This window comes from Pinus tabuliformis, chromosome 1_2 (assembly GCF_031772625.1).
Source record: "Pinus tabuliformis cultivar Carrire ecotype Pingquan chromosome 1_2, CPIR1, whole genome shotgun sequence".
Taxonomy (NCBI): Eukaryota; Viridiplantae; Streptophyta; class Pinopsida; order Pinales; family Pinaceae; genus Pinus; species Pinus tabuliformis.
Genome location: NC_142298.1, coordinates 73890007 through 73915352, shown reverse-complemented (window position 1 = coordinate 73915352; position 25346 = coordinate 73890007). Strand labels below are relative to the sequence as shown.

The following is a 25346-nucleotide window of genomic DNA, read 5'->3' as shown; positions in this document are numbered from 1 at the left end:
ATCCTAATAATAAGGGTGCTCAGCAGACTCACATGCTTAACCTTCCTTCATATAGCATATCCATCGCAGAATGTAATGAAATAAATATGCGATCTGGTCAGGTGGTGAATGATCATACTTCACCAATTATCGTTGAACATATTGGTGATGAAGATCCAGAACCAGAATCCCAAGTAGCCAAGAATGAGTCAAATCAGAATGTTATCAAACAGCCCCCTCCTCATTCGAGTGCTACTCAGGGCTACCCAACTGATCTGCCTTATCCAGAGAGATTAACCTTGAGTAAATAGAATCCTCAACTAGAATTTGACCTTTTAGGGGAACTGTAAAACTTGTTTGTCAAAATTTTGTTACTCCAAGCTATGAAGGATGTTCCTATTTATGCTAAGACAATTAGAGAATATTGTTCCAAGAAACCTAGAAAGAAAACAAAGGATCTGCTTACCATTCATGTTATGGGGAAGCTATTAGACATTATGCTGGGAAAATCTGTACCTGTGAAATATGGTGATCCAAGGAACCCAATCCTGACAGTGCAGATTAACGGGGTTGAAATCCCAAATGTACTGGTAGATTTGGGGGTTGCAATTAATGTTATCACATCTGAAACTATGCTTACATTGGGTCTACGAAATCTAAAACCAACTCCTATTGTCCTGGAATTATCAGATAGATCTACAGTAAGGCCGATAGGAAAATTGGAAGACATAACAATTTCAGTAGACTCATGGCATTATCCTATTGATCTTCTAGTGTTACAAACACAATCCACAGCTGGTGGTCACCCTCTGATTTTAGGAAGACCTTGGCTAGCAATTCCAGACGCCTATGTTGGATGTCGGTCAGGAAACATGGTGATACCTAAAGGGGCAGATACATAGAACCTTATTCTTTACCCCCCTGCGGAACCAAGTTCATTAGGTAAAACAATATTTAAACAAAATTCCCTACCTTTAGAAGGGCCTAAAGCCGAAATCAAGGAAACCAGACTAGTCCCTACTATTATTCAAGCCCTCTATTTTAAAAATGAAACAGAAGATGATATTATTAATACTTTTATCAGTAGCTCCCATGCCATTTCTGATACAACTCGTCAATTTCTAGAATCCATTATGAGCTGTGAAACGCGGGAAACTATTGAATCAAGCATTGAAGACGAAGATATTCTTGTAGTTGCACCCTATGACAGTATTCCTATAGAAATTGAGCCAGGGAAGACATTGAATATTAACCCGAATCTTTCACTATCCCAGAACGAATAGCTCTTGAAAGTTATTCATGAACATAAGGAAGCATTCGCATGGGATTATATAGAGATGAAGGATATCCCTGCTGATTTGTGCACTCATCATATATACATCAAAGAAAATTGTCGGCCTGTGAGATAGCCCCAAAGAAGAATGAACCCCACTCTGAAAAACATTATCAAGGATGAACTTCAGAAGTTGCTAGATGTAGGATTTATTTACCCTATCTCGGATAGTCAAGGGGTGTCTCCACTATTTATTGTTCCTAAAAAGAATGGTAAATTGCGGATTTGTGTGGACTATAGGGAGTTGAACAAAGTACCCTTGAAGGATCATTTTCCCTTACCCTTCATTGACCAAGTCTTAGATACCTTAGATGGGAAGAAGTTTTTCTCCTTCTTGGATGGGTTTAGTGCGTATAATCAAATCTGAATTGCTCCTGAGGATCAGGATAAAACCACTTTTACATGCCCTTGGGGGAATTTTGCATACCGGTCCTTCCATTTGGTCTTTGTAATGCCCCTACTACATTCTAAAGGGAAATATTAGGGATTTTCTTTGATCTAGTTGATGATAGTGTCGAGATTTATATGGATGATTTTACACCATATGGGGGATCATTTGAAGAAGGGTTAACAAACTTGGAGAAGGTGCTTAAAATATGCATACAAATGCATGTTTCTCTAAGTACAATTAAGTGTCATATGATGAGAGAAGAGGGTATAGTGCTAGGACACTTGCTTTCAGCTACTGGAATTCAAGTTGATCCAGCCAAGGTAGAGGTAATTTTGCATTTTCTTGTACCAAAGACACCGACGCAGGTACGTAGTTTTATTGGTTGCGCTGGCTATTATAGACGTTTCATAGAAAAAATTTCTAGGATAGCATTCCCATTTTTTCAGCTATTAACTAAAGATGCAGAATTTTTGTGGACAACTGAGTGTGAAGAGGCTTTTGAAAAAATCAAGGAACTAATCTGCCAAGCTCCGATCTTGTGAGGTCCTAATTGGGAACTCCCTTTTCACATCCATACTGATGCCTCTCAAACAGCAATAGGGGCAGTTTTGGGACAGCAAGAGGACAAGAAGTCGTATGTAGTATACTATGTCAGCAAGAATTTGACACCTGCTGAATTAAACTATACGGTAACAGAAAAGGAGTTCTTGGTTGTTATTTATGCTATTAATAAATTTCGGCATTACATTACTGGATATCCTACTTTTTTGCATACTGACCACGCAGCAATCAGGTACTTGATGAATAAACCTGTAACTCCTAGGCGTGTCACAAGGTGGTTATTATTACTTCAAGAATTTGACATTACCATCATAGATAAACCAGGCAAGGATAATGTAGTTGTTGATTTCCTGTCTAGATTAGATACTAATGATGAAGGTACACCTGTAGAAGATAATTTTCTAGATGAATATATTTTTGCAATTTCTACTCACACTCTGTGGTATGCAAATATTGCTAATTATCTTGCTACAGGGAAGGTACCCAAGCATTTGTCTTACAGGGAACAATGAAAGATCATTTGTCATAGTACCCGTTATTCATGGATAGTGGGATATCTGTTTTATACGAGAATCGACCAGCAGATCCGATGTTGCGTAGTAGAAGATGACATCTATGATTTCCTAAAGGCTGCTCATGACATTCCATGTGGGTGACATTTTGCAGACAAACGGACTGAACATAAAGTGTTACAAATGGGATATTATTGGCCCTCCATCTTTCAAGATGCGAGAGATTATGTCCGAAGATGTGATAACTGCCAACGGATGGGTCAGCCTGGTTGATCAGATGAAATGTCGTTACAACCTCAAGTGGTCCTTGAACCTTTTGAGAAATGGGCTATTGATTTCGTTGGCCCATTTAATCCGTCTTCACATCATAAAGTTTATATTTTAGTCTCCACATATTATTTGACAAAGTGGGTTGAGGCTAGGGCTGTGGCGAAAGCCATAGAACAGGTTGTCTCGGACTTTTTGTTTGAAGATATTTTTGCTCGATATGGTACCCCGAGAGAGATAGTTTTAGATGGGGGAACGCAATTTACATCACATACGATAACAAGGCTTATGAACAAGTATGGGATCAAGAACAGACTAACATCCCCATACCACCCTCAGGTGAACGGTCAAGTGGAAAGCATAAACAAGGTATTAGAAAAAATTCTCACAAAGACTATGGAAAATCATCGCCGAGATTGGGCTGAAAAACTTCCTGAAGCTCTTTGGGCTTACAGAACATCACGGCGAGATACAACAGGGTTTTCACCGTCTGAGCTTGTCTATGGTAAATCTTTGTTGTTTCCAGTATAATTTGAGATCAATATGCTTAGAACAGCTCCCAAAGTAGGATTGGACCTTTCGGAAGCTCATAAACGCTGGCTGGAACAGCTAAATGAACTAGCTGAAATTCGTTTAATGTTTGTCCAGAGAAATACTGCGATTCAGCAGCAGAGAAAAAAATGGCATAATAAATTTATTAAGAATAAGGTGTTTCATAAAGGGGATTGGGCATTACTGTATGATTCTCATTTTAAGGACTTTAAGGGAAAGCTTTTCTCTCGTTGGATGGGGCCTTACGAGATTGATGAGGTATTTGATAATGGAACTGTTAGACTTGTCATGATTGATGATACACATGCTTCTTTTATTGTAAATGGACATCGTCTCATACTGTATCATCGTCTAGCCTCTAAAGATGCCTTCATCAAACATCTCTCTGATAAATCTGGTTGTTAGTGCCGAGAATTCCTCCTCTGCATCCTTTGATTTTAAAAAAAAAAAAAAACAGATATATATATATATATATATATATATATATAAATAAATATTGTTACCACTCAATTGTTTTTTTGCAGGTACTACCACTGGTGTTTATATCCTATGGAGGCAAGAAAAATTTTCTAAGTACCCGGTGTTGTTACTCCTTTGATGTTGCTACTCCTCTCACGTTGTTACTCCTCCAGTGCTGGTACTCCATGGTGAAAATTTTTCTAAGTACTCGGTGTTGTTACTCCTTCGGTGTTGTTACTCCTCCGACGCTTTTACTCCTCTGGTGTTGCTACTCCTCCAACGTTGTTACTCCTCTGGTGCTGCTACTCCGTGGTGAAAATTTTTCTAAGTACCCGGTGTTGTTACTCCTTCGGTGCTACTACTCCTCCGACATTATTACTCCTCCAGTGCTGCAGTCCGTGGTGAAAAAATTTCTAAGTACCCAGTGTTGTTACTCCTTCGATGCTACTACTCCTTCGACGTTGTTAATCCTCCAGTGCTACTACTCCGTGGTGAAAATTTTTCTAAGTGCCCAGTGTTGTTACTCCTTCGGTGTTGTTACTCCTCCGTTGTTTTTACTCCTCCGATGTTGCTACTCCGTGGTGCGAAAATTTTCTAAGTACTAGATGTTGTTACTCCCCGAATGTCGTTACACCATCAATGCAGTTACTCCTCTGTGTTGTCACTCCGCCAGGTAAGTGCCAGGTATGTCCCCGAGCAAACTTTGCGGCTTTGATTAGTAATTCTTTTGACATGACTTGAGGTGACCGTCAACAATCATTTTTCAGTTGGGGGGAGGTACAACTATATTTAAAACGGCGGCATAATCAATTTCAACAATGATTCATTGACGTCATCATAAAAAGCCTATGCTAATACGTCCGCTCCACGATTCTTACCTTACTCTGCACATTTATCAATAGATACTAGATTTAATGAACCAGTCCTTTTGGAGTCTGCGGAGTAATTACCATAATGGCTCGCCATTATTTCCATAACCTGCTGTGGATTTTTCCCATCTTTCTAAAAATTTCCATTTTTACACCCCACTATCACCATTTCTTATGCCTTTCTGCAAAAAATTACCTATCGATACTCCCTCCTAATGGTTTCTTTGCTACTCCGAAGTGTTGCTACTGAGCTATAACAAAATGGGTGGAGCGGCTATGAGACATGAACCAGAGAGCACAATTTTGGTCCGTAGTAACGCAGATGTATGGCAGGTCTTTGTAAATATAGGTTGGGATAGATATTTTGAGATATTGCAGGGGTTTGACAAGACTGTTACAGCTGAATTTGTGTTGAACCTGGAAGAATATCATTCCAAAGTTCGGGGTCTCAATATCCTTGTCACAGAGGAAGCCATCTCGGTCGTCGGTGGACTACCACAGGAAGGGAAGAAGTGGTTTTCGTGGAAGGCTCCCTTGCCAGAGTTCCCAAAAGTATTTTTACAAGCCGTAGAAATAACAATTCAAAAAGGAAGAGGGTATGATCGTAATTCATTACCTATCCCTGGGGCGAAGTTTCATACTTCGTGTTAAGATACGTTACCTGCGAAGGATGCTTTACAGTGATGTTCAAGTATAATTTTAAACTGTTAGGTCCCTTCGATTCTGGCATGCGCAAATTCATTCATTAAATATGCCTTTCTTCCTCTGGAAAAGTCTTCAACTTATGGCACAATTTTCCTGTCGCTCTCGGAAAGTATTAGCAGTCCTCGCAAATCACGGGTTGGTCCGACTACTGGTAATTCAATCGTTGGCTCGAACTCCTGTATCTTGGCCACAGTTCGTTGAATTGTCAGAAGAAGAACTGGAGGGCATTATACCTACAGAGGCGGAGGATGGAGAAGGCTCAGTCGAAATGGAGGATGCCACAACCGATGCTGCTCCACAAGAACAGCATCGCCTATTGATTTGGTCGAAATGGAAGACACCACAGCTAATGTTGCTCCACAAGAACCAACATCACCTATTGGATTAGTTGAGATGGAAGACGCCATAGCCGATGCTGCCCCACAAGAACCAGCATCGCTCATTGGCTCAGTCGAGATGGAAGATGTTACAGCCGATGTTGTTCCGCAAGAACCAGCATCACCTGTTGGCTTGGTTGAAATTGAAAGGATGGAAATTGAGGACATGGTTGATGTTGCTTCAACATTAGTTGATAATCTTTGGGGAGAACTACCACTAGAACAAATGAATTTGAGGTATGAAGAAGAGAGTGTAGGTGGTCCTGTTACACAAGAACCAACACCACCCATCCAAGAAAATTTGAGATATGAAGAAGAGAGTGCAGGTGATGTTGTTACACAAGAACCAGCACCACCCGTCCAAGAAAACTTAGGGTCTGAAGTAGAAAATGTAAGTGGTGTTGCCACACAAGAACCAGCACCACTAAAAGAAGAAACCTTGGCATCAGTAAAAGAAAAAGAACCTATACCTGACACGGTTCTTCAGGAACCACATGGAGACTCAGCCCAAACAGAAAATGCAGAAGTTGAGGGGCATGACTTAGGGAGTACAGTCCATATGGGAATGAGAAGAGATGTTATTCATTCTTCCCTTCCTGTAACTCTACCAAGAGGGGCGAGGAAATCTCAGACTCCTCGGTGCTCGAAGGGGGAACAAATCATTACCCCAATTTTAAAATTTGTCGGTACAAGATTTGATGCACTATGGAGGTGGCCACTGGTTGAATTCTTCTTCCCTTCCCTCAACCACTACACACAGGGTTTTTGCTTCTAGAGTAGCTCTTCTTTCTTTCTATGTTCCTCCAACTTATTTAGCAGTTGTCCCTCTTCTTGAATTAGTTCCTCAAAGAATCATTTTGGATAATTAGTTGTTGGATTGGCTCATCTTCACTTGAAGTTGTTGTTGGGCTTCCATTATATGCCCAAATTTAATTTTATTCCAGTCCTTTATTTTTTTCTAGAGTTCCTTCAATTTGAGCTGGAAGGTGTGCATTAGATTTTTTCCCACGAACCTCAATCTCCTCCCACCATTTTTTCACTATAGTTTGGAATTTTGGATCTCTTAACCAAAATCTCTCAAATCTAAATAGATGGTTCCTAGGCACAATTTTTAGATCGAGTTCTAATCTTACTGGCCAATGGTTTGACCCCATGCATGGAAGGATGGAAGCTTTCACAAACAGGTCCTTCTCCATCAGCTCCTATGAAGCAAAAAAATTGTCTAGTCGATTGGTGACTTGATGCTTACCTCAACAACGATTATTCCAAGTGTAAATTTTGTTTATAATTTGGATATCGGCCAATCTTAGATCCTTGATTATATCTCTAAAATTTTCTACCTATGGATCGAGCCTTCTTAGTCCACCGATATTTTCATCAAGAGATGTTACCATATTGAAGTCCCCTCCTACCAGCCAGATCTCATCTCTATGAAGTGCCCAAATTTCATTTAGATCGCTAAAGAATCTCTCTTTTCCTGTAGGGATGTGTGGGTCATATACAACTGTTAAAGATACAACTCTCGGGTCCTTACGTATCTAAATCTCCCTGATAATATTCTAGGACAGGGCAACCAATTTTCAAATCAAATCTTTGTCAGGTTCCAGAGTATGGCAACCCCTCCACACTACCCTTTACATGAAGCGCCATAATTGAATAGTTGATACCTATTTTGGTTACAATGTCCCAGATATTTTCACTAGAGATCTTTGTTTCTTGTAACAATAAGATCGTTGGATGATCTATGGTAATCCTCTCTTTCATATACCTTTGTTTGCCTCTGTTATTGAGGTATTGTATATTCCAAGTCAAGATCTTCATTTAAAAGGTTTACAACAGGATGTAAACACCACCGCTAGTGAGATGACTTGTCCAATATTCACCAAATAATCTCCCACCATCTTGATGGATTCCTGGATGGGGTTCCTCCCTCTTTTATGGTTTCTTTTATATTTAAAATCCCGCTTTGAAATATTTTTGGCATGTTGGCTGGTATCTCTTTCAGAATCTCTTTGATCCCCTTCATCCATGGTTTCCTGAATTTTTACTCTAAAAAATTTCTTGGTATTTTTTTTGGAATAAATTTTGAATTGAGATGGCGCCACTATGCCAACATTTTCTACGGGACTTGCTCCTCATTGCTTAATCCCTCTACTAATTTTTCCAACTCCATTTGTTTGTTTTCTTTTGGGCTTGCATCCGCAGTGATTCTTGAGGTTCCAATTGTGCCTTGCTTCTTGGAGTTGTTTTATGATCATCGAGATTTGTCCCTTTTCAACTTGCATTGGCGCTTCCTGACTACTCAACTCCTCTTTAACCATTGTTAATGCTACAAATTTGTTTCCCTTATTATGGGTTTTTGGTATTATTGCAAAATCCATCTGGCTTTTGGGGGATTTCTTCTTGCTCACAACCTTCTGGAAACCTTCGTCATCTCCATTAGCTTTGGTCAATACTTCTTTTTCCACCATCTCTTTTACATTTGCTTTGTTGAGGGGGCAGTCCCAATATAAATGCCCATATTCATGGCACATGCAGTTTCTGAATGGCACATGTTCATAATCTAAAGGCTTTTGCTAGATTTCATTGTGATATTCCAGCTTGATCGAGTCTGGCAATGGCTCAGTAATGTTCATGTATACACATATTTGTGCATACGATGTATAGCGACCCTTCTTCGTGGAATCTGAAATTTTCACAAAGGTCTTGATTGCATTACTGATACCCTCTAAAATCTTTGGATCCCATTAACCAATTGGGAGTGAGAATAAACGAATGCACACTGGAGTTCAAAAATGTCATTTGATTTTATTATTATCTTTTAGTTTAATCTTATTTTATTTTATTTTGGCCGTGACAAAATGTTAAACATTAAAACATCTCTACCATATCGGGCTCGAGAGGGCATCTTGGTGCAATGATGTTTTTGTAGTACATCAACTTTGACTTATGCTCCTCTTTTTCTTTGCTCTCTTTTTTTTGGGTAAATATTTTATTACCTTATAAATAGGAGTGTACATGGATAAACTATATACTTTAGGTCAGTCTTTCACTAGGAAGACCATATCATAGCCAAAATTTTACTCTCTGTAAAAAGGCATAAGATAACATAGTGTTCAAAAAACCAAAAGGCTGTCTTTCTAAAAAATCGCCATTTTGACCTTCTATTTCTCATACTTGTTTTTCCACATGTTTTTATTTTTGAGCCACTTGAAATCCTGTTTGTAAAGTAGATCATTCTTTCTTTTCAGTTTTCCTACCTCCTCATTTAGTTTTCATTCTCCTTGGCCAACTTTGCATTATTTTTCTTATATGTTTTATTCTCTTTCTTCAAGTGCTTCTCTAAGATCCTGTTTATTTCTAATTAATCTGTCAGTTCTTTTATCTTGCTCAATTGCAACTCTTTTTCTAATTCCTGTGTATCCTTGGCAAATGATGTGGCCTTCACATTATCAAAGTATGAGTCTTTTTGTAATGCTTCTTTCTCCAATCTTTCAATTATGTCTTCTACTTGTTTCTCTATAGAAAATGTCTCTACAATCTGTACTTCAGGGTCTTTGCTACTTGCTTCTGTTGGGCTCTTTCTCCTATGCCTCCTAGGAGTGGATATGAAGGATGCATCCTTCTCAATCATGACAGTATTGTGTTTCTTCTTAGATTTAGTTCTTGGATAGAGTGGTGAATTCATTATGCCTCTGGTTTCCTGATCTGTTTTGTATTGCTCTTCTATGGCCTATTTTTCATGCTGATTTTGGACTAAAAATTATTTCCCCTTAGTTTTGACTTGATGTTCTACAAGAATTTTTATAAGTCTTTGACGATAAATTTGAGCTTATTTTGGTTTAGTTTCATTTTTCACTAACTATATCATCTTGACCAGATTCCTGGAGAAGAAATATGGCAAGTTAATTTTTACTTCTCCTTTCATGTGTTGGAGCGGTCTGACATGGTAAAGATGTGCCACACTATGGCCTCTATCACATGTGAAAGTGATCCAGGTGGCTCCAGAGACACACACAGGACAAATAGGGCTTATAAAAGCTCGAGAATCAAAGTGATCATAATGCTTTTGAACTAGGATCAAAGCGTAGATCTCGTCGTTTGATCACAGCGGTGTGAACGGTTCGTCAATCCGAGCTCGTATGAGGGAGAACGAGCCTGTCAAAGTTTCGGTCGAAATTGTGGCTTTGTTAATTTGCCTAATATCCCTTATTTTCTAAAGACTTGAAAATCTCCCCCATTTTAAATAAAAATTAAAAAAATATATGAATGTGGTGGCGGGCCACCACCCCCGCCACCCCCAAAACCATATAACAAAAAATTTAATTAGTTAAAAGGACCGACGACCATGACCCCGCTGGTCCAACCGCACCCCACATATATCATTATATTACGGGGTGGACGCGGGCCACCTCCGGTGGACCTGGCCCACACCCCCAACCCACACAATTACCATATTACATAACTAAAGCAGGGCCAGCGGGGATCGAACCCGCCCGGCCCACGTGGGCCAGCCCCCACCAGGCAGCCCCATATATAGTGCAACCCATGAACCATGCACCACACATAAATCAACGGCCCAAACTTTAATAGGAAATTCGTTCCAACAACGCACCACCATGCCATTAATGTGCCCCAATGCAAACTCAAACAGCTGCGGAAGTTATGGGGCGGGCCGCCCAATGCGGACCCGACCCCCAAAATTAAAGGCATGCGGATTTTTTAAAACAATAAAACCTTAAACATGGAGGAGGCGAGGTTTGACCACCTGACCTCCTTCACCAAATTTGGACATCTTAACCACTACACCAAACGAACTCCTTGGTTAATCAGCTATATAAACCCGTCATTTGTCAATGCGCCCAGGCATGGAGGAGCAGGAGTGCACACGAAAACCGAGGCAGTGTTTTTAATTAATTTATTGCAGGTGGAACCATAATTGAGCGAAATTCTCAGGAGGGTGAAATTTTTGCAGTGTCCATATTGGACAAATTCTATGTCGATCTTACACCTCTCGGCGACACGAACCCGATGGCGTAGTTAGTTTCCTGATCTAAGCAGCCAATTTGCAGAGGACGCGGAGGAGGGAATCTTTGAGGAATCTAGGGGGAATCTAAAAGATCCCTTAAGCCCCAAATTTCCACTTTCTCAGAATTCAGAAATTTGACAGTCAATTTTGCACTATTCAACGCCACAAATCTGATGGTGTGTTCAGATTTTCAATTTGCTCATTTAATTTTTCGACCTCTTTTCTAAGTGGAGTTCAGGTGTTAGCATTCATGTGCGAGCAACCATTTCCATGAGATTCGACGTCGTGAGATCAATGGCACGAACAACTTCAACAGCTTGACATGGCCCCTAGATGTGAGGTATATGCAGTATGTTCATGTACTTCTTTTTGCTATGCATTGTGCTGCACAGATCCTTGTTTTATGTTTGATGTGGGATCTTGTTTCTTACTTATTTTCATGACTCCTGCTTGATGTGACGCGGAATCATTTGTGGAATGTACTTGTTGTCATGAATCGTCATGATTTGTTTGAGATCCCTTTGTCGTTATGTTGATGGGATACTCATGTTGTCACCGTGTATGTTTGCATTGAGATCCCTTTTATGCCATGTTGGCGGGATGCTCATCATGCATGAGTTTATGTCATACTGATAGGAGTCCTTTTTAACTGAGAGTTCCTGTAGCGGAACATCTCTTGGAGCCACTCCTGCATGAGGGAATTTTCCTTGTATGATAGCGACATCACCTCTTATGTATATCATCACTATTGATAGCACTTAATGTAGTGACCTACACCGTCTTGACACCGGGGCCCGGAGATGTAGTCCCTCCTGGACGAACTCCGTTATCAATGTCTTGTTATTTTATGTTGTTGATGATTGTCATGTGTCTTCTTCTTTACAGCATGCACATGTATTCATTTATGTTCTTTCAAAAAATGCAATTTTACACATCACGAAAGTAAAAGGTCTTGGAAGGGTCCTTTGTCACACCCGGACCTGGATCAAGTGGTATTAGAGCGGTCTTTGCGTGGATGTGAATGGCAAGAGTGAGCAATGGAATGTGCAGTGACAGAGGATGAAAAGACGATGTACGAGACCATGCTCAAAATTTCCAAAAGAGTGGAAATAATGTATGAAATTTTACAAAAAGAGACAGAGGAAAAGGAGCGATTGCAGCTTTAGTTGCAAGCCACGGAAGAGGCCCTAGAAGAACTGAAGCACAACAACCAAAATCTTCAAACAAAGAACGTTGAATTGAAGATGCTTCTACATGAAGAGAAAGAGGAGAAATGTAGTTTGCTACGACAGCTGCAAGCAAAGGACGAGGCCTTGGAAAAGCTGCAGCGTGACCCATGTGAGGTAAAATGTAATTCTCTGAATTCATGTATGTGTTCTGATGATGATTTCGCTGTTTTGAAAATCATACCACAGGAATTGGCTCCAAACTGTTGAAGAAAATGGGGTATGAAGGAAAATTCTTGGGTGTTAATGGCCAAGGCATTGTCAACCCCATCAAAGTAGAAGAATTACCCCATCAGGCAAGACTTGGGTATGTTAGAAAGGAAGTTGGGGAATGCACCGAGACAGCTAGCGAACCAACAACAGATGATGAGAAGCCCTCATCAGTTCTTTCCAAATTGATAGAGAAGGTAAAAGATGTTGATTTCCTTTTAGTTTCGTCGTCACATAGTATGATTTCTATTGGAAATTTGGAGATCCCAATTACAGGAACAAACATGAGGCTCCTTACCAGGATGAGGTGCAAGGAGGAAAAATAACTTGGTGTTAATAACCAAGGCATAACTCAACCATTGGAGGATGTGTCGAGATCTCGATTTGCAGGCTTGAGATACACCGAGGGAGAGTGCTCGAAGGTGTTAGATTCTTCCGAGACATTGTCGAAATCGTCGAGGAAAGATAATGATGGGAACACATCCCCATCATCCCATGGCAGTTTCCATTGCAAGGAAAGAGCTTAGGCAAGCTCTCATCACCATGCTTACACCAGAGACAGCAAGGAAAGGTATAACCACTCTCGACATTCGAATGTTAATTTCGATTATAATCATGTTTTTAATGATGGACATAAATCAAGACATCGAAAAACATGTACCTTTTGTGGATTACATAACCATACATTTTCTAAGTGTTGGAAAAGAATGGCAGCACACAAAAGAATGAGGCGTGAAAGACCCTCTCAACAGCATGTAAAGAAACAGGTTAAGCAAATCTGGAGGAAGAAGTCCTATTGCAGTCATTGCGATAGAAGTGGCCATCAAAGAGCCACTTGTTGGAGGCTCCATCCAGAGCAGTGCCTTAAAGAAAAAGTGTCAGTGCATGAACCAGGTGAAGCAGTTGTTCGACCATCGAATGCGCCACAAGGAGGCGACCCATTCACCTGGATAAGTGAAAATTGGTTTCTAGATATGTTAGCTTGTCATGGTCTTGCTTTTGTAAATCATTTGTTGCATTTTAAGATGTAAAAGTGATGATGTGTTTTCCATTACTTGTTCAACAACAATGATGTTTGGTCTTATTTTGGAGTTGTATTTTAAACGCTGAAATTGATGTTGTGTTTCCATCACTTGTCAAATCATGTGTTTGGTCTTATTGTTGTAAATCATGTGTTGTAATGATGATGTGTTTTTAATCACTTGTTGAAGCAACAATGATATGTTGGCCTTGTTTTCATAGCTCGGGTATTGTGTCCATCTTGATATAAACTTGACCATTGAGTATTTGTTATAAACTCGTGGCAAGTGTGGGATGCTTGGGTCATTATTTTTTCATGAAATTCAAGCATGTCATTTTCAAAACAATGTACTATAGGTTCAGGTTGCACGTGTCGGCTCATCACTTAAGGCCCCAAAGAACAAAGGTGAAGGAGATGGAAGAGGGACCTTTCAGGACGCTTGAGGTGCAGTCAAGGTACAGAGAAGTTGCAGATTATTTTTCATGCTTTTAGAGGACCAAAAGCTCCTCAGTGGGGAGGATTGATCCAGGTGGCTCCAGAGACACACACAAGACAAAGAGGGCTTATGAAAACTCGAAAATCAAAGTGACCAGAATGATTTTGAACCACGACTAGAGCATAGATCTCGTCGTCCTGATCACAGCGGACTGAACAGTTTGTCAATCCTAGCTCGTATGAGGGAGAACGAGCCAGTCAAAGTTTTGGTCAAAGTTGGGTTGTGGGCCAGGGTTAAGTGTCCTACAATTTGACCAACCCCGGGGCATGAAACCTAGCTCCCGAAAGCGGTCGAAATTGTGGCCTCGTTAATTTGCCTAATATCCCTTATTTTCTAAAGGTTTGAAAATCTCCCCCATTTTAAATAAAAATTAAAAAAAATATGAATGTGGTGGCGGGCCACCACCCCCAAAACCATATAACAAAAAAATTAATTAATTAAAAGGACCGACAACCATGACCCTGTCGGTCCAACCGCACCCCACATATATCATTATATTACGGGGTGGGCGCGGGCCACCTCTGATGGACCCGGCCCACACCCCAACCCATGCAATTACCATATTCCGTAACTAAAGCGGGGCTGACGGGCATCGAACCCGCCCGGCCCACGTGGGCCGGCCCCCACCAGGCAGCCCCATATATGGTGCAACCCATGAACCATGTACCACACATCCAGGAAATCATTGCGAAAGCTGAAGCTGAAGCATCTTCACGAACCGTTGTTAGGGTAATGAATCACACGTAGTCTGAAGGGCAGTCTATTGAAAAACCAATAATACCCTTAGGAGTAAGGATACCCCTTTCAACATCAGAAGAAGAGGAAGTAGCAAGCAAAGGGTCAGAAAAATAAATCAATCCAAGTGCACCTGCAGAAGGAAATTGGGGGGATTTGTGTCACCACATGATTAGGGAAGTGTTGTTAAGCGACCTCAATCACCAGTTGTCATACAACAGGAACCTGTTGAAATTTCGAGTGATTATTGGAGGGTATTCATGGCACGTCCAACCTCCTCGATTGAATTTCCAATTGGAGACATTAGAGGTGATGCGCCGATGAATCCCATCCCACTGACCGCTTTGCCTAACTTCCATGGGCTTTCCTCAGAAGATCCAGATACATTTATGTTCGAATTTGATATTGTTTGTAGGGGATATGACTACGTGGCTGATGCTCATAAATTGAAAATATTCCCTGCTACTCTCAAAGGGACAGCTCTGCGATGGTTTATGGGTCTGGGTGGAAAATCTATCTCCTCATGGGAGGAGATGAAGAAAGCTTTTCTAGAGAAGTACCAGGATTATTGTAAATCCCGGGATATAAAGGAAGAAATTTTTAAATTTATGCAGAAGGAGGACAAGAATATGGAGGATTGTGTGGAACGTTCTTAATATACCCTAGAGAGATCCGGCCATAGCGACCTGGATAAGGATATCTTAAAAATTATTTTTCTCCGGGCCTTAAGGGAGGACTCTCTAAACCTGTTGAATATAGTAGGAAAGGGTGATATATCTAAGGAGGACTTTGATTCTATTTGTGATTTATGCATTCAGTGTTCACGAGGGGCTGCAATGAATAAGCAAGGGATTCAGACTTTTAGAACATCCAGCAGAGGAATTACAAAAGCAGAAATCGAGAACTTACAAGATAACCTGAAAAATGACATCCTTAGTACACTTTCCTCTCATATGGACACGTTACAGGAAAAACAAAAGCAAATGGAATTAGAAAGGACCATGGCCATCTTCTACCCTCAGTGCACGAAGAAACATCCATTAAAGGAATGCCCATTAAATACTGTGGCGACATGTGCAATATGTGAACAGGCTCACTCCACCAATTCATGTCCATCTCTTCCTGGGCTAAAGATAGTATTCCAGGGACCAAGTGAAGGAGGAGAGAAATTATGCTTTATGGGTTCCAAGAAACCATGGCATCCACGGCCACTAAACTCAAACCAAGGTATGTCTCAGGACCTTTCTCAGTATTTTAGCAATTTAAATATGGGACCTCAGTTAGTACCTTTTCCACAATCATGGTCTCAATTTCATCAATATCTGCCTTGGTAGTCTTGGTTCCCACAGTCTAGTTCAAACCCTTCATGGTCTCAGAATTGGTGAGGGCCTTCCCCTTCTCCTGGTCAATTTCCTCAAACTACGCAACAACAGAAGTTACAACTGCCTTCCAACATTCCCTCCAGTTGATCCTGGAAATCTTTTCCTTGTGATGCATTAAAGAATTACATATTAAGCTTGCATTTAACCATGAAATTACAAGTGCATAAAAGAAGAGGAAGAAAAGAATAGCAAGTCACGCATAAAATACACCAGATTGATATCAAAGTTCGTCCAGGAGGGACTACGTCTCCTGGCCTTGCTCGAATTAGTGGGGAAGCCTTGTTTTCATTAGATGTCAAAATAATGAAAGTACATCAAAAATCAACATGACGACCTTATACCTCCAAAATTGAAGAAGCCCGAAAATTGCAGACCTCTAATGCAGAAACGGACAATGTCGTTGAGTTCGTGGCATTGAGAAATGCTGAAACCATATAAAATTTGTCGAAAACTGACAAAATGAAAATCTAGCCTCGTAGAGAAATTTCTCAGATCATGGTTCTGGCCCCCCTCTCTGCACTGCTCAGGGTTCCACCTGCATAGAAATTCGTGCCCGCTCCTGGCCTCCTCCTGGCGCACTATGCAAAAAGGCTGATATATTTCTGAGTGGGCGGATTACCCAATGAGGGTCGTTGGGCGCATTGGCTAATTAAAAATTTCGTTGAGGAGGGGTCGGGTGGTCAAACCCCGCCCCTCCCATTTTTAATACATGGTTGTTTTATTGTTTTAACTATGGGGCGGTGGGTCCACTATTTTGGTGGCTCGCACCCCTTTTCCTGTCGACATTTGTTGTGTATATGGGAGGTAGAGAGGGCAGCGGGGTTGACAGCCCGCGCCCCCACCATTAATGTAACGTTGTTGAGCAGGCTCCGGGGGTGGCGGCGTCATGGTTGCCCACCTCTTATTAAATTTTTGGTTACGGTGGTTGAGGGAGGGCCAGCAAGGGTCATGGCCTGTCGACCCATAATTAATTATTTTTCTTGTTTTTATACATTGGATATGTGGGGGTGGCGAGGTTGGTGGCCCGCCACCCCAAAATTATATTTTTTTTTTGTTTTATAAAAGATCCATGGCCATTTTTGAAAAATCGGAAATTTGACTGAAGGAGACAATTTAAACAGGCCATAAATTCACCCAAAATCTGGCCCAGATTGGCCAAAATCCGGTGGCTGGATTTTGTCCAAATTGTTGCCTCCTTAAGCCTGCCCAGTCACCCAAGTCAACCCTAAACTTTGACTGCTCCTAACTTTCACATACAGACTCGGTTTGACGAACCGTTCGCACCACCGCAATCACGATGACGAGATCTTCAACATGAACCTGGTTCGAGCACAATCCAAGCACTTTTATTTTTTACCCTTCCTAAGCCCTCTTGGACTTTTACATGTGTTTAGAGCCACCTGGATCAATCCTCCCCACTGAGGAGCTTTTGGACCCCAAAAGCATTTACACTTAGCACACTGTTTGTGTCCTTTTCAATCCACACTTTCAATCACCTACACGCGAAACTAGTACATTCTTTGCAATCATGCACACCACACATGACTTAACAACCCTTCATTACCAAGAGTTTATAGCACACACTCCTTGGACAAGGATTACATAAAAACTAATCAATACCTCAACTACTAATAAAGAAAGGCCAAAATATCATCATTGTGTTTTGAAGTGATAGGAAACACACCATCACTTTTATATTTACTTGCAGCGTATGATTTACAATGGTGGCCATAACAAGCTACTACCTCTAAAAAAACCAACTTAATAAAGCAGACCACCGTGAATGGGGTGGATTCATTTGTTGAACATGTTCACCTTTTGGCTCCTCTGAAGATGTTTTCGGAGCATAGAGCATTAGACACGTGGTTTGTTGGTGTCCCTCTTTGTTGCAAGGACTACAACAATTCTTTTTCCTCCAAACTTTCAGGGCTGCCTTGGGGCACTATCCCCTAGTGTTCCTTCAATAAGTGTTCGTGGATCCCTCACTATCACTGGAATGTGAGGAAGGATTTTCATCGTCTATCATTGGTTGGTTACTAGTTGTATTGGAGCTTTCTCCCATTTCCTTTCTAGTGTATCTGAGTCCTGCACAACGTGACATTTCCTTGACTTCGATGGGGTTTACGATGCCTTGGTCTTTGATGCCGAGGCCCTTTCCCTGATACCCCATTTTCTTCAATATTTTGGATCCAATCCCTATAGTATGTTTTTCAAAAGCAGCGAATTCATCATCATGAAAATCATATGAAATCAGAGAATCATTTTTTACCTCCGGATAGTGATGTTGCAGCTTTTCCAAGGCCTCATCCTTGGCTTGCAACTGGCGTAGTAATCTTTGTTTTTCTTCCCTTGCCTCCTATAGAAGCCCCCTTAGCTCAGCATTCTCTGCTTGGATGCGGTGGTTGATCTCCTCAAGTTCTTGGAGTCCTGTTGTGGGAAGTTCCCTTTTCGTTATGTCTATTGAAACCCTTGACTCATTGCCAGAATCAAACCCCAAATCTATGGGTCCTTCTGCCACGATCCCAAGGGCTGAAAACATCATTTCATTGCCAGAATCGGACCCCAAGTCAATGGGCCTACCACGTGCAAATCCCGCAGCTATGACATTCTAATCTTCCTCTAACTCGGAATCTTGGTTTTGTTGCACGGTGGTGACAACCTTCTGCTTCCCCTTTCTGTCATTTCTTTCAAGTCTCAGCTCAGGGTGCAGCTTCCAGCAATTTTCTTCGTCATGACCCTCTTTCTCACAATGTGTAACAGAGGGCTTTATTCCATTTCTCTTGACTGCTGCAATTTTCTTTGGGTGGTCATCTCATCCATGTGTTCCCCTGTTTTCCAGATGAATGACCTTTACACTAGCCGAGTCAATGGTAGTAGGTTCAAACAATAATAATGAATGTCTAATGTAACTATGTAATGATCCAATATACTTAGTTACTACTTCAGGTGAGTCAAGTGCAATGCCAAAATTAAGTGCTTGTTTTCTAAACTCCTCGGTAAAGCTCTGAACATCCTGACCTCTGCCTTGCCTTAAGTATTGCCAATCCATTAAGGCTTTTTGCTTATAACCCAAGGGATAAAATTGTTCTTTTAATGCAGAAATGAAATTAGGCCATGAGGAAAGAAGATTACCCACACTCTTACTACTTCAAAATTTTCTCTCCCACCAGATGAGAGCGGTGCCACTCAGCTAAAGAGAGGCCAACTGAATCTTTGCCTCATCCTCTTCAATCTGCTGAATCCTGCAATAGATCTCAATTTGTCTAATCCAGTTATTAAGCTTTTTTGCATTACTTTCACCATTATACATGGGCAAATCAAATTTGACATCTAATTTAAAGAAAGGTTTCTTAGATGCACCCCTTGAATTTCTATGATGATGGTGATGAGAGGAAGAAGAGCTTTCACTCATGGAAGGAGAAGGAGGGGGTTCTTCTCCACCATTTCCATGCACTGAACCTTGTTCTTCTGCCTTTTTCCCTTCTGCTTTCTCCAGCCTTGAAAGCAATTGACTGACATTTTCTGCCATTGTATAGAAGGTTTTGCGGAAATTGAGCTCCTCTTCATAATGAGCCTCTTCATCTACCATGCTCCTCCTTCGATGTGCACGCCCCACTTCGGGATCGAAAGACTTTAGTTTCCCTTCACCTCTTCGGAGCCTATTTCTTGTTAGCATACAAACATGCAATTCACATCTACAAGGACCAGCTCTGATACCACTTGATCTCGGAAATATTTTCCATGTGATGCATTAAAGAATTACATATTAAGCTTGCATTTAACCATGAAATTACAAGTGCATAAAAGAAGAGGAAGAGAAGAATATCAAGTCACACATAGAAGACACCATATTGATATCGGAGTTCATCCAGGAGGGACTACGTCTCCGGGCCCTACTCGAATTATTGGGGAGGCCCTGTTTTCATTAGATGGCAAAATAATGAAAGTACATCAAAAATCAAAATGACGACCTTATACCTCCAAAATTGAAGAAGCCCGAAAATTACAGACCTCTAATGGAGAAACGGATAACACCGTTGAGTTCGTGGCGTCGAGAAATGCTGAAACCATATAAAATTTGTCGAAAACTAACAAAATGAAAATCTGGCCCCCTAGAGAAATTGCTCAGATCATGGTTCTGACCGCCCTCTCTACACTGCTCAGGGTTCCACCTGCATAGAAATCTATGCCCGCTCCTGGCCTCTTCCTGGTGCACTATGGAAAAAGGCTGATATATTTCTGAGTGGGCGGATTACCCAATGAGGGTCGTTGGGCGCATTGGTTATTTAAAAATTTCGTTCAGGAGGGGTCGTGTGGTCAAACCCTGCCCCTCCCATTTTTAATACATGGTTGTTTTATTGTTTTAACTGTGGGGCAGCGGGTCCACTATTTTCGTGGCCCACGTCCCTTTTCCCACCAGCAGTTGCTATGTATATGGGAGGTGGAGAGGGCGGCGGGGTTGACAGCCCGCGCCCCCACCCTTAATGTAACGTCGCTGAGCAGGCTCCGGGGGTGGCGGGGTCATGGCTACCCACCCCTTATTAAAGTTTTGGTTACGGTAGTTGAGGGAGGGCCAGTGGGGGTCATGGCCCATCGACCCATATTTAATTTTTATTTTTTTTATACATTGGATATGGGCGGGTGGCGGGGTTGGTGGCCCGCCACCCCAAAATTATATATATTTTTTTCATTTTATTAAAGATCCATGGCCATTTTTTAAAAATTAGAAAATTGACCGAAGGAGACAATTTAAATAGGCCACAAACTCACTCGGAATCTGGCCCAGGTTGGCCGGAATCCGATGGCTATGTTTTGTCCAAATTGCTGCCTCACTAAGCCTGCCTAGTGACCCAAGTCACCCTTGAACTTTGACTGCTCCTAACTTTCGCATACGGACTCGGTTTGACGAACCGTTCACACCATCGCGATCACGACGACGAGATCTTCAACATGAACCTACTTTGAGCACAATCCACGCAATTTTATTTTTGACCCTTCCTGAGCCCTCTTGGACTTCTGCATGTGTCTGGAGCCACCTGGATCACCGGTACTCCTCCTCATCCTCAGCTTCCTATCCAACCTTATCCAAATCCTAATAATAAGGGTCCTCAACAGACTCACACACTTAACCTTCCTTCATATAGCATTTCCACCACAGAATGTAATGAAATAAATCTACGATCTGGTCGGGTGGTGAAAACTCAGACTTCACCAATTATCGTTGAACATATTGGTGATGAAGATCCAGAACCAGAATCCCAAGTAGACAAGAATGAGTCAAATCAGAATGCTATCAAACACCCCCCGCCTCATTCTGGTGCTACTCAGGGCTGCCCAACTGATCCGCCTTATCCCGAGAGATTAGCCTTGAGTAAGCAGAATCCTCAACCAGAATTTGACCTTTTAGGGGAACTGCAAAACTTTTTTTTCAAAATTCCCTTACTCCAAGCTATGAAGGATGTGCCTATTTACACTAAGACAATTACAGAATATTGTTCCAAGAAACCTAGAAAAAAAATAAAGGATCTGCTTACCATTCATGTTATGGGGAAGCTATTAGACATTATGTTGGGAAAATTTGTACCTGTGAAATATGGTGATCCAAGGAACCCAATCCTGACAGTACAGATTAATGGGGTTGAAATCCTAAATGTACTGGTAGATTTTGGGGTTGCAATTAATGTTATCACATCTGAAACTATGCTTACATTGGGTCTACGAAATCTAAAACCAACTCCTATTGTCCTGGAATTAGCAGATAGATCTACAGTAAGGCCGATAGGAAAATTGGAAGACATAACAATTTCAGTAGACTCATGGCATTATCTCGTTGATCTTCTGGTGTTACAAACACAATCCCCAGCTGGTGGTCACCCTCTGATTTTAGGAAGACCTTGGTTAGCAATTGCAGACGCCTATATTGGATGCTGGTCAGGAAACATGGTGATATCTAATGGGGAAGATACAAAGAACCTTATTCTTTACCCCCTTGCGGAACCAAGTTCATTAGGTAAAACAACATTTAAACAAAATTCCCTACCTTTAGAAGGGCCTGAAGCCGAAAGCGAGGAAACCAGACTAGTCCTTACTATTAGTCAAGCCCTCTATTTTAAAAATGAAACAGAAGATGATACTATTAATACTTTTATCAGTAGCCCCCATGCCATTTCTGATACAACTCGTCAATTTCTAGAATCTGTTATGAGCTGTGAAATGCAGGAAACTATTGAATCAGGCATTGAAGACGAAGATATTCCTATAATTGCACCCTGTGACAATATTCCTATAGAAATTGAGCCAGGGAAGACATTGAATATTAACCTGAATCTTTCACCATCCCAGACCGAACAGCTCCTGAAAGTTCTTCATGAACATAAGGAAGCATTCGCATGGGATTATACAGATATGAAGGGTATCCCTGCTGATTTGTGCACTCATCATATATACATCAAAGAAGATTGTTGGCCTGTGAGACAGCCCCAAAGAAGAATGAACCCCACTCTGAAAAACATTGTCAAGGATGAACTTCAGAAGTTGCTAGATGTAGGATTTATTTACCCTATCTCAGATAGTCAATGGGTGTCTCCGCTAGTTATTGTTCCTAAAAAGAATGGTAAATGGCGGATTTGTGTGGACTATAGGGATTTGAACAAAGAAACCTTGAAGGATCATTTTCCCTTACCCTTCATTGACCAAGTCTTGGATACCTTAGCTGGGAAGAAGTTTTTCTCCTTCTTGGATGGGTTTAGTGGGTATAATCAAATCCGAATAGCTCTTGAGGATCAGGATAAAACCACTTTTACATGCCCTTGGGGGAATTTTTCATACGGGTCCTTCCATTTGGTCTTTGTAATGCCCCTACTACCTTCCAAAGGGAAATATTAGGGATTTTCTTTGATCTAGTCGATGATAGTGTCGAGATTTATATGGATGATTTTACACCATATGGGGGATCATTTGAAGAAGGGTTGACAAACTTGGAGAAGGTGCTTAAAATATTCATACAAATGCATGTTTATCTAAGTACAGTTAAGTGTCATATGATTAGAGAAGAGGGTATAGTGCTGGGACACTTGCTTTTAGCCGCTGGAATTCAAGTTGATCCAGCCAAGGTAGAGGTAATTTTGCATTTTCTTGTACCAAAGACACCGACGCAGGTACCTAGTTTTATTGGTTGCGCTGGCTATTATAGACATTTCATTGAAAAATTTTCTAGGATAGCATTCACACTTTTTCAGTTGTTAACTAAACATGCATAATTTTTGTGGACACCTGAGTGTGAAGAGGCTTTTGCAAAAATCAAGGAACTAATCTGCCAAACTCCGATCTTGTGAGGTCCTAATTGGGAACTCCCTTTTCACATCCATATTGATGCCTCTCAAATAGCAATAGGGGCAGTTTTGGGACAGCAAGAAGACAAGAAGTCGTATGTAGTATACTATGTCAACAATAATTTGACAGCTCTTGAATTAAACCATACGGTAACAGAATAGGAGTTCTTGGTTGTTATTTATATTATTAAGAAATTTCGGCATTACATTACTGGATATCCTACTTTTGTGCATATTGACCACGCAGCAATCAGGTACTTTATGAATAAACCTGTAACTCCTAGGTGTGTCACAAGGTGGTTATTATTACTTCAAGAATTTGACATTACCATCATAGATAAACCAGGCAAGGATAATGTAGTTGTTGATTTCCTGTCTAGATTAGATACTAATGATGAAGGTACACCTGTAGAAGATAATTTTCCGGATGAATATATTTTTTCAATTTCTACTCACACTCTGTGGTATGCAGATATTGCTAATTATCTTGCTACAGGGAAGGTACCCAAGCATTTGTCTTACAGGGAACAATGAAAGATCATTCGTCATAGTACCCGTTATTCATGGATAGCAGGATATCTGTTTTATACAAGAATCGACCAGCAGATCCGATGTTGTGTAGCAGAAGATGACATCTATGATGTCCTAAAGGCTGCTCATGACGGTCCCTGTGGGGGACATTTTGCAGACAAACGGACCGAACATAAAGTGTTACAAATGGGATATTATTGGCCCTCCATCTTTCAAGATGCGAGAGATTATGTCCGAAGATGTGATAGCTGCCAACAGATGGGTCAACTTGGTTGATCAGATGAAATGTCGTTACAACCTCAAGTGGTCCTTGAACCTTTTGAGAAATGGGCTATTGATTTCGTTGGCCCATTTAATCCGTCTTCACATCATAAAGTTTATATTTTAGTCTGCACAGATTATTTGACAAAGTGGGTTGAGGCCAGGGCTGTGGCGAAATCCATAGAACAAGTTGTCTTGGACTTTTTGTTTGAAGAGATTTTTGCTCGATATGGCACCCTGAGAGAGATAGTTTCAGATGGGGGAACGCAATTTACATCACATATGATAACGAGGCTTATGAAAAAGTATGGGATCAAGCACAGACTAACATCCCCATACCACCCTCAGGTGAACGGTCAAGTGGAAAGAACAAACAAGGTATTAGAAAAAATTCTCACAAAGACTGTGGCAAATCATCGCCGAGATTGGGCTGAAAAACTTCCTGAAGCTCTTTGGACGTATAGAACATCACGGCGGGATACAACAGGGTTTTCATCGTTTGAGCTTGTCTATGGTAAATATCCTCTATTTCCAATATAATTTGAGATCAATACGCTTAGAACAGCGCCCGAAGTAGGATTGGACCTTTCGGAAGCTCAGAAACACTGGCTGGAACAGCTAAATGAACTAGATGAAATTTGTTTAATGTTTGTTCAGAGAAATACAGCGATTCAGCAGCAGAGAACAAAATGGCATAATAAATTTTACTAAGAATAAGGTGTTTCATAAAGGGGACTGGGCATTACTGTATGATTCTCATTTTAAGGACTTTAAGGGAAAGCTTTTCTCTCGTTAGATAGGGCCTTACGAGATTGATGAGGTATTTGATAATGGAACTGTCAAACTTGTCATGATTGATGATACACATGCTTCTTTTATTGTAAATGGACATCATCTCAGACTGTATCATTGTCTAGCCTCTAAAGATGCCTTCATCAAACATCTCTCTGATAAATCTGGTTTGAAGGTTGTTAATGTCGAGAATTCCTCCTTTGCATCCTCTGATTAAAAAAAAAAAAACAGATATATATATATATATATATATATATATATATATATATATATATATATATATTGTTACCACTCAGTTGTTTTTTTGCAGGTACTACCACTGGTGTT

At 40.9% G+C, this 25346-nt stretch overlaps 2 protein-coding genes across 2 annotated transcripts; both read left to right on the top strand.

Moving 5' to 3' along the window:
- Positions 1 to 455: 455 nt before the first annotated feature.
- On the top strand, positions 456 to 881 carry LOC149204483 (uncharacterized). The gene has a single exon (XM_089397138.1). The coding sequence runs from the start codon at positions 456 to 458 to the stop codon at positions 879 to 881; it is 426 nt and encodes a 141-aa protein (XP_089253264.1).
- A 14677-nt stretch (positions 882 to 15558) lies between these two features.
- On the top strand, positions 15559 to 24925 carry LOC149204482 (uncharacterized). The gene is made up of 4 exons (XM_089397137.1): positions 15559 to 15949; positions 21263 to 22717; positions 24247 to 24741; positions 24885 to 24925. The coding sequence occupies exons 1-4, from the start codon at positions 15559 to 15561 to the stop codon at positions 24923 to 24925; spliced, it is 2382 nt and encodes a 793-aa protein (XP_089253263.1).
- The last annotated feature ends 421 nt before the right edge of the window (positions 24926 to 25346 follow it).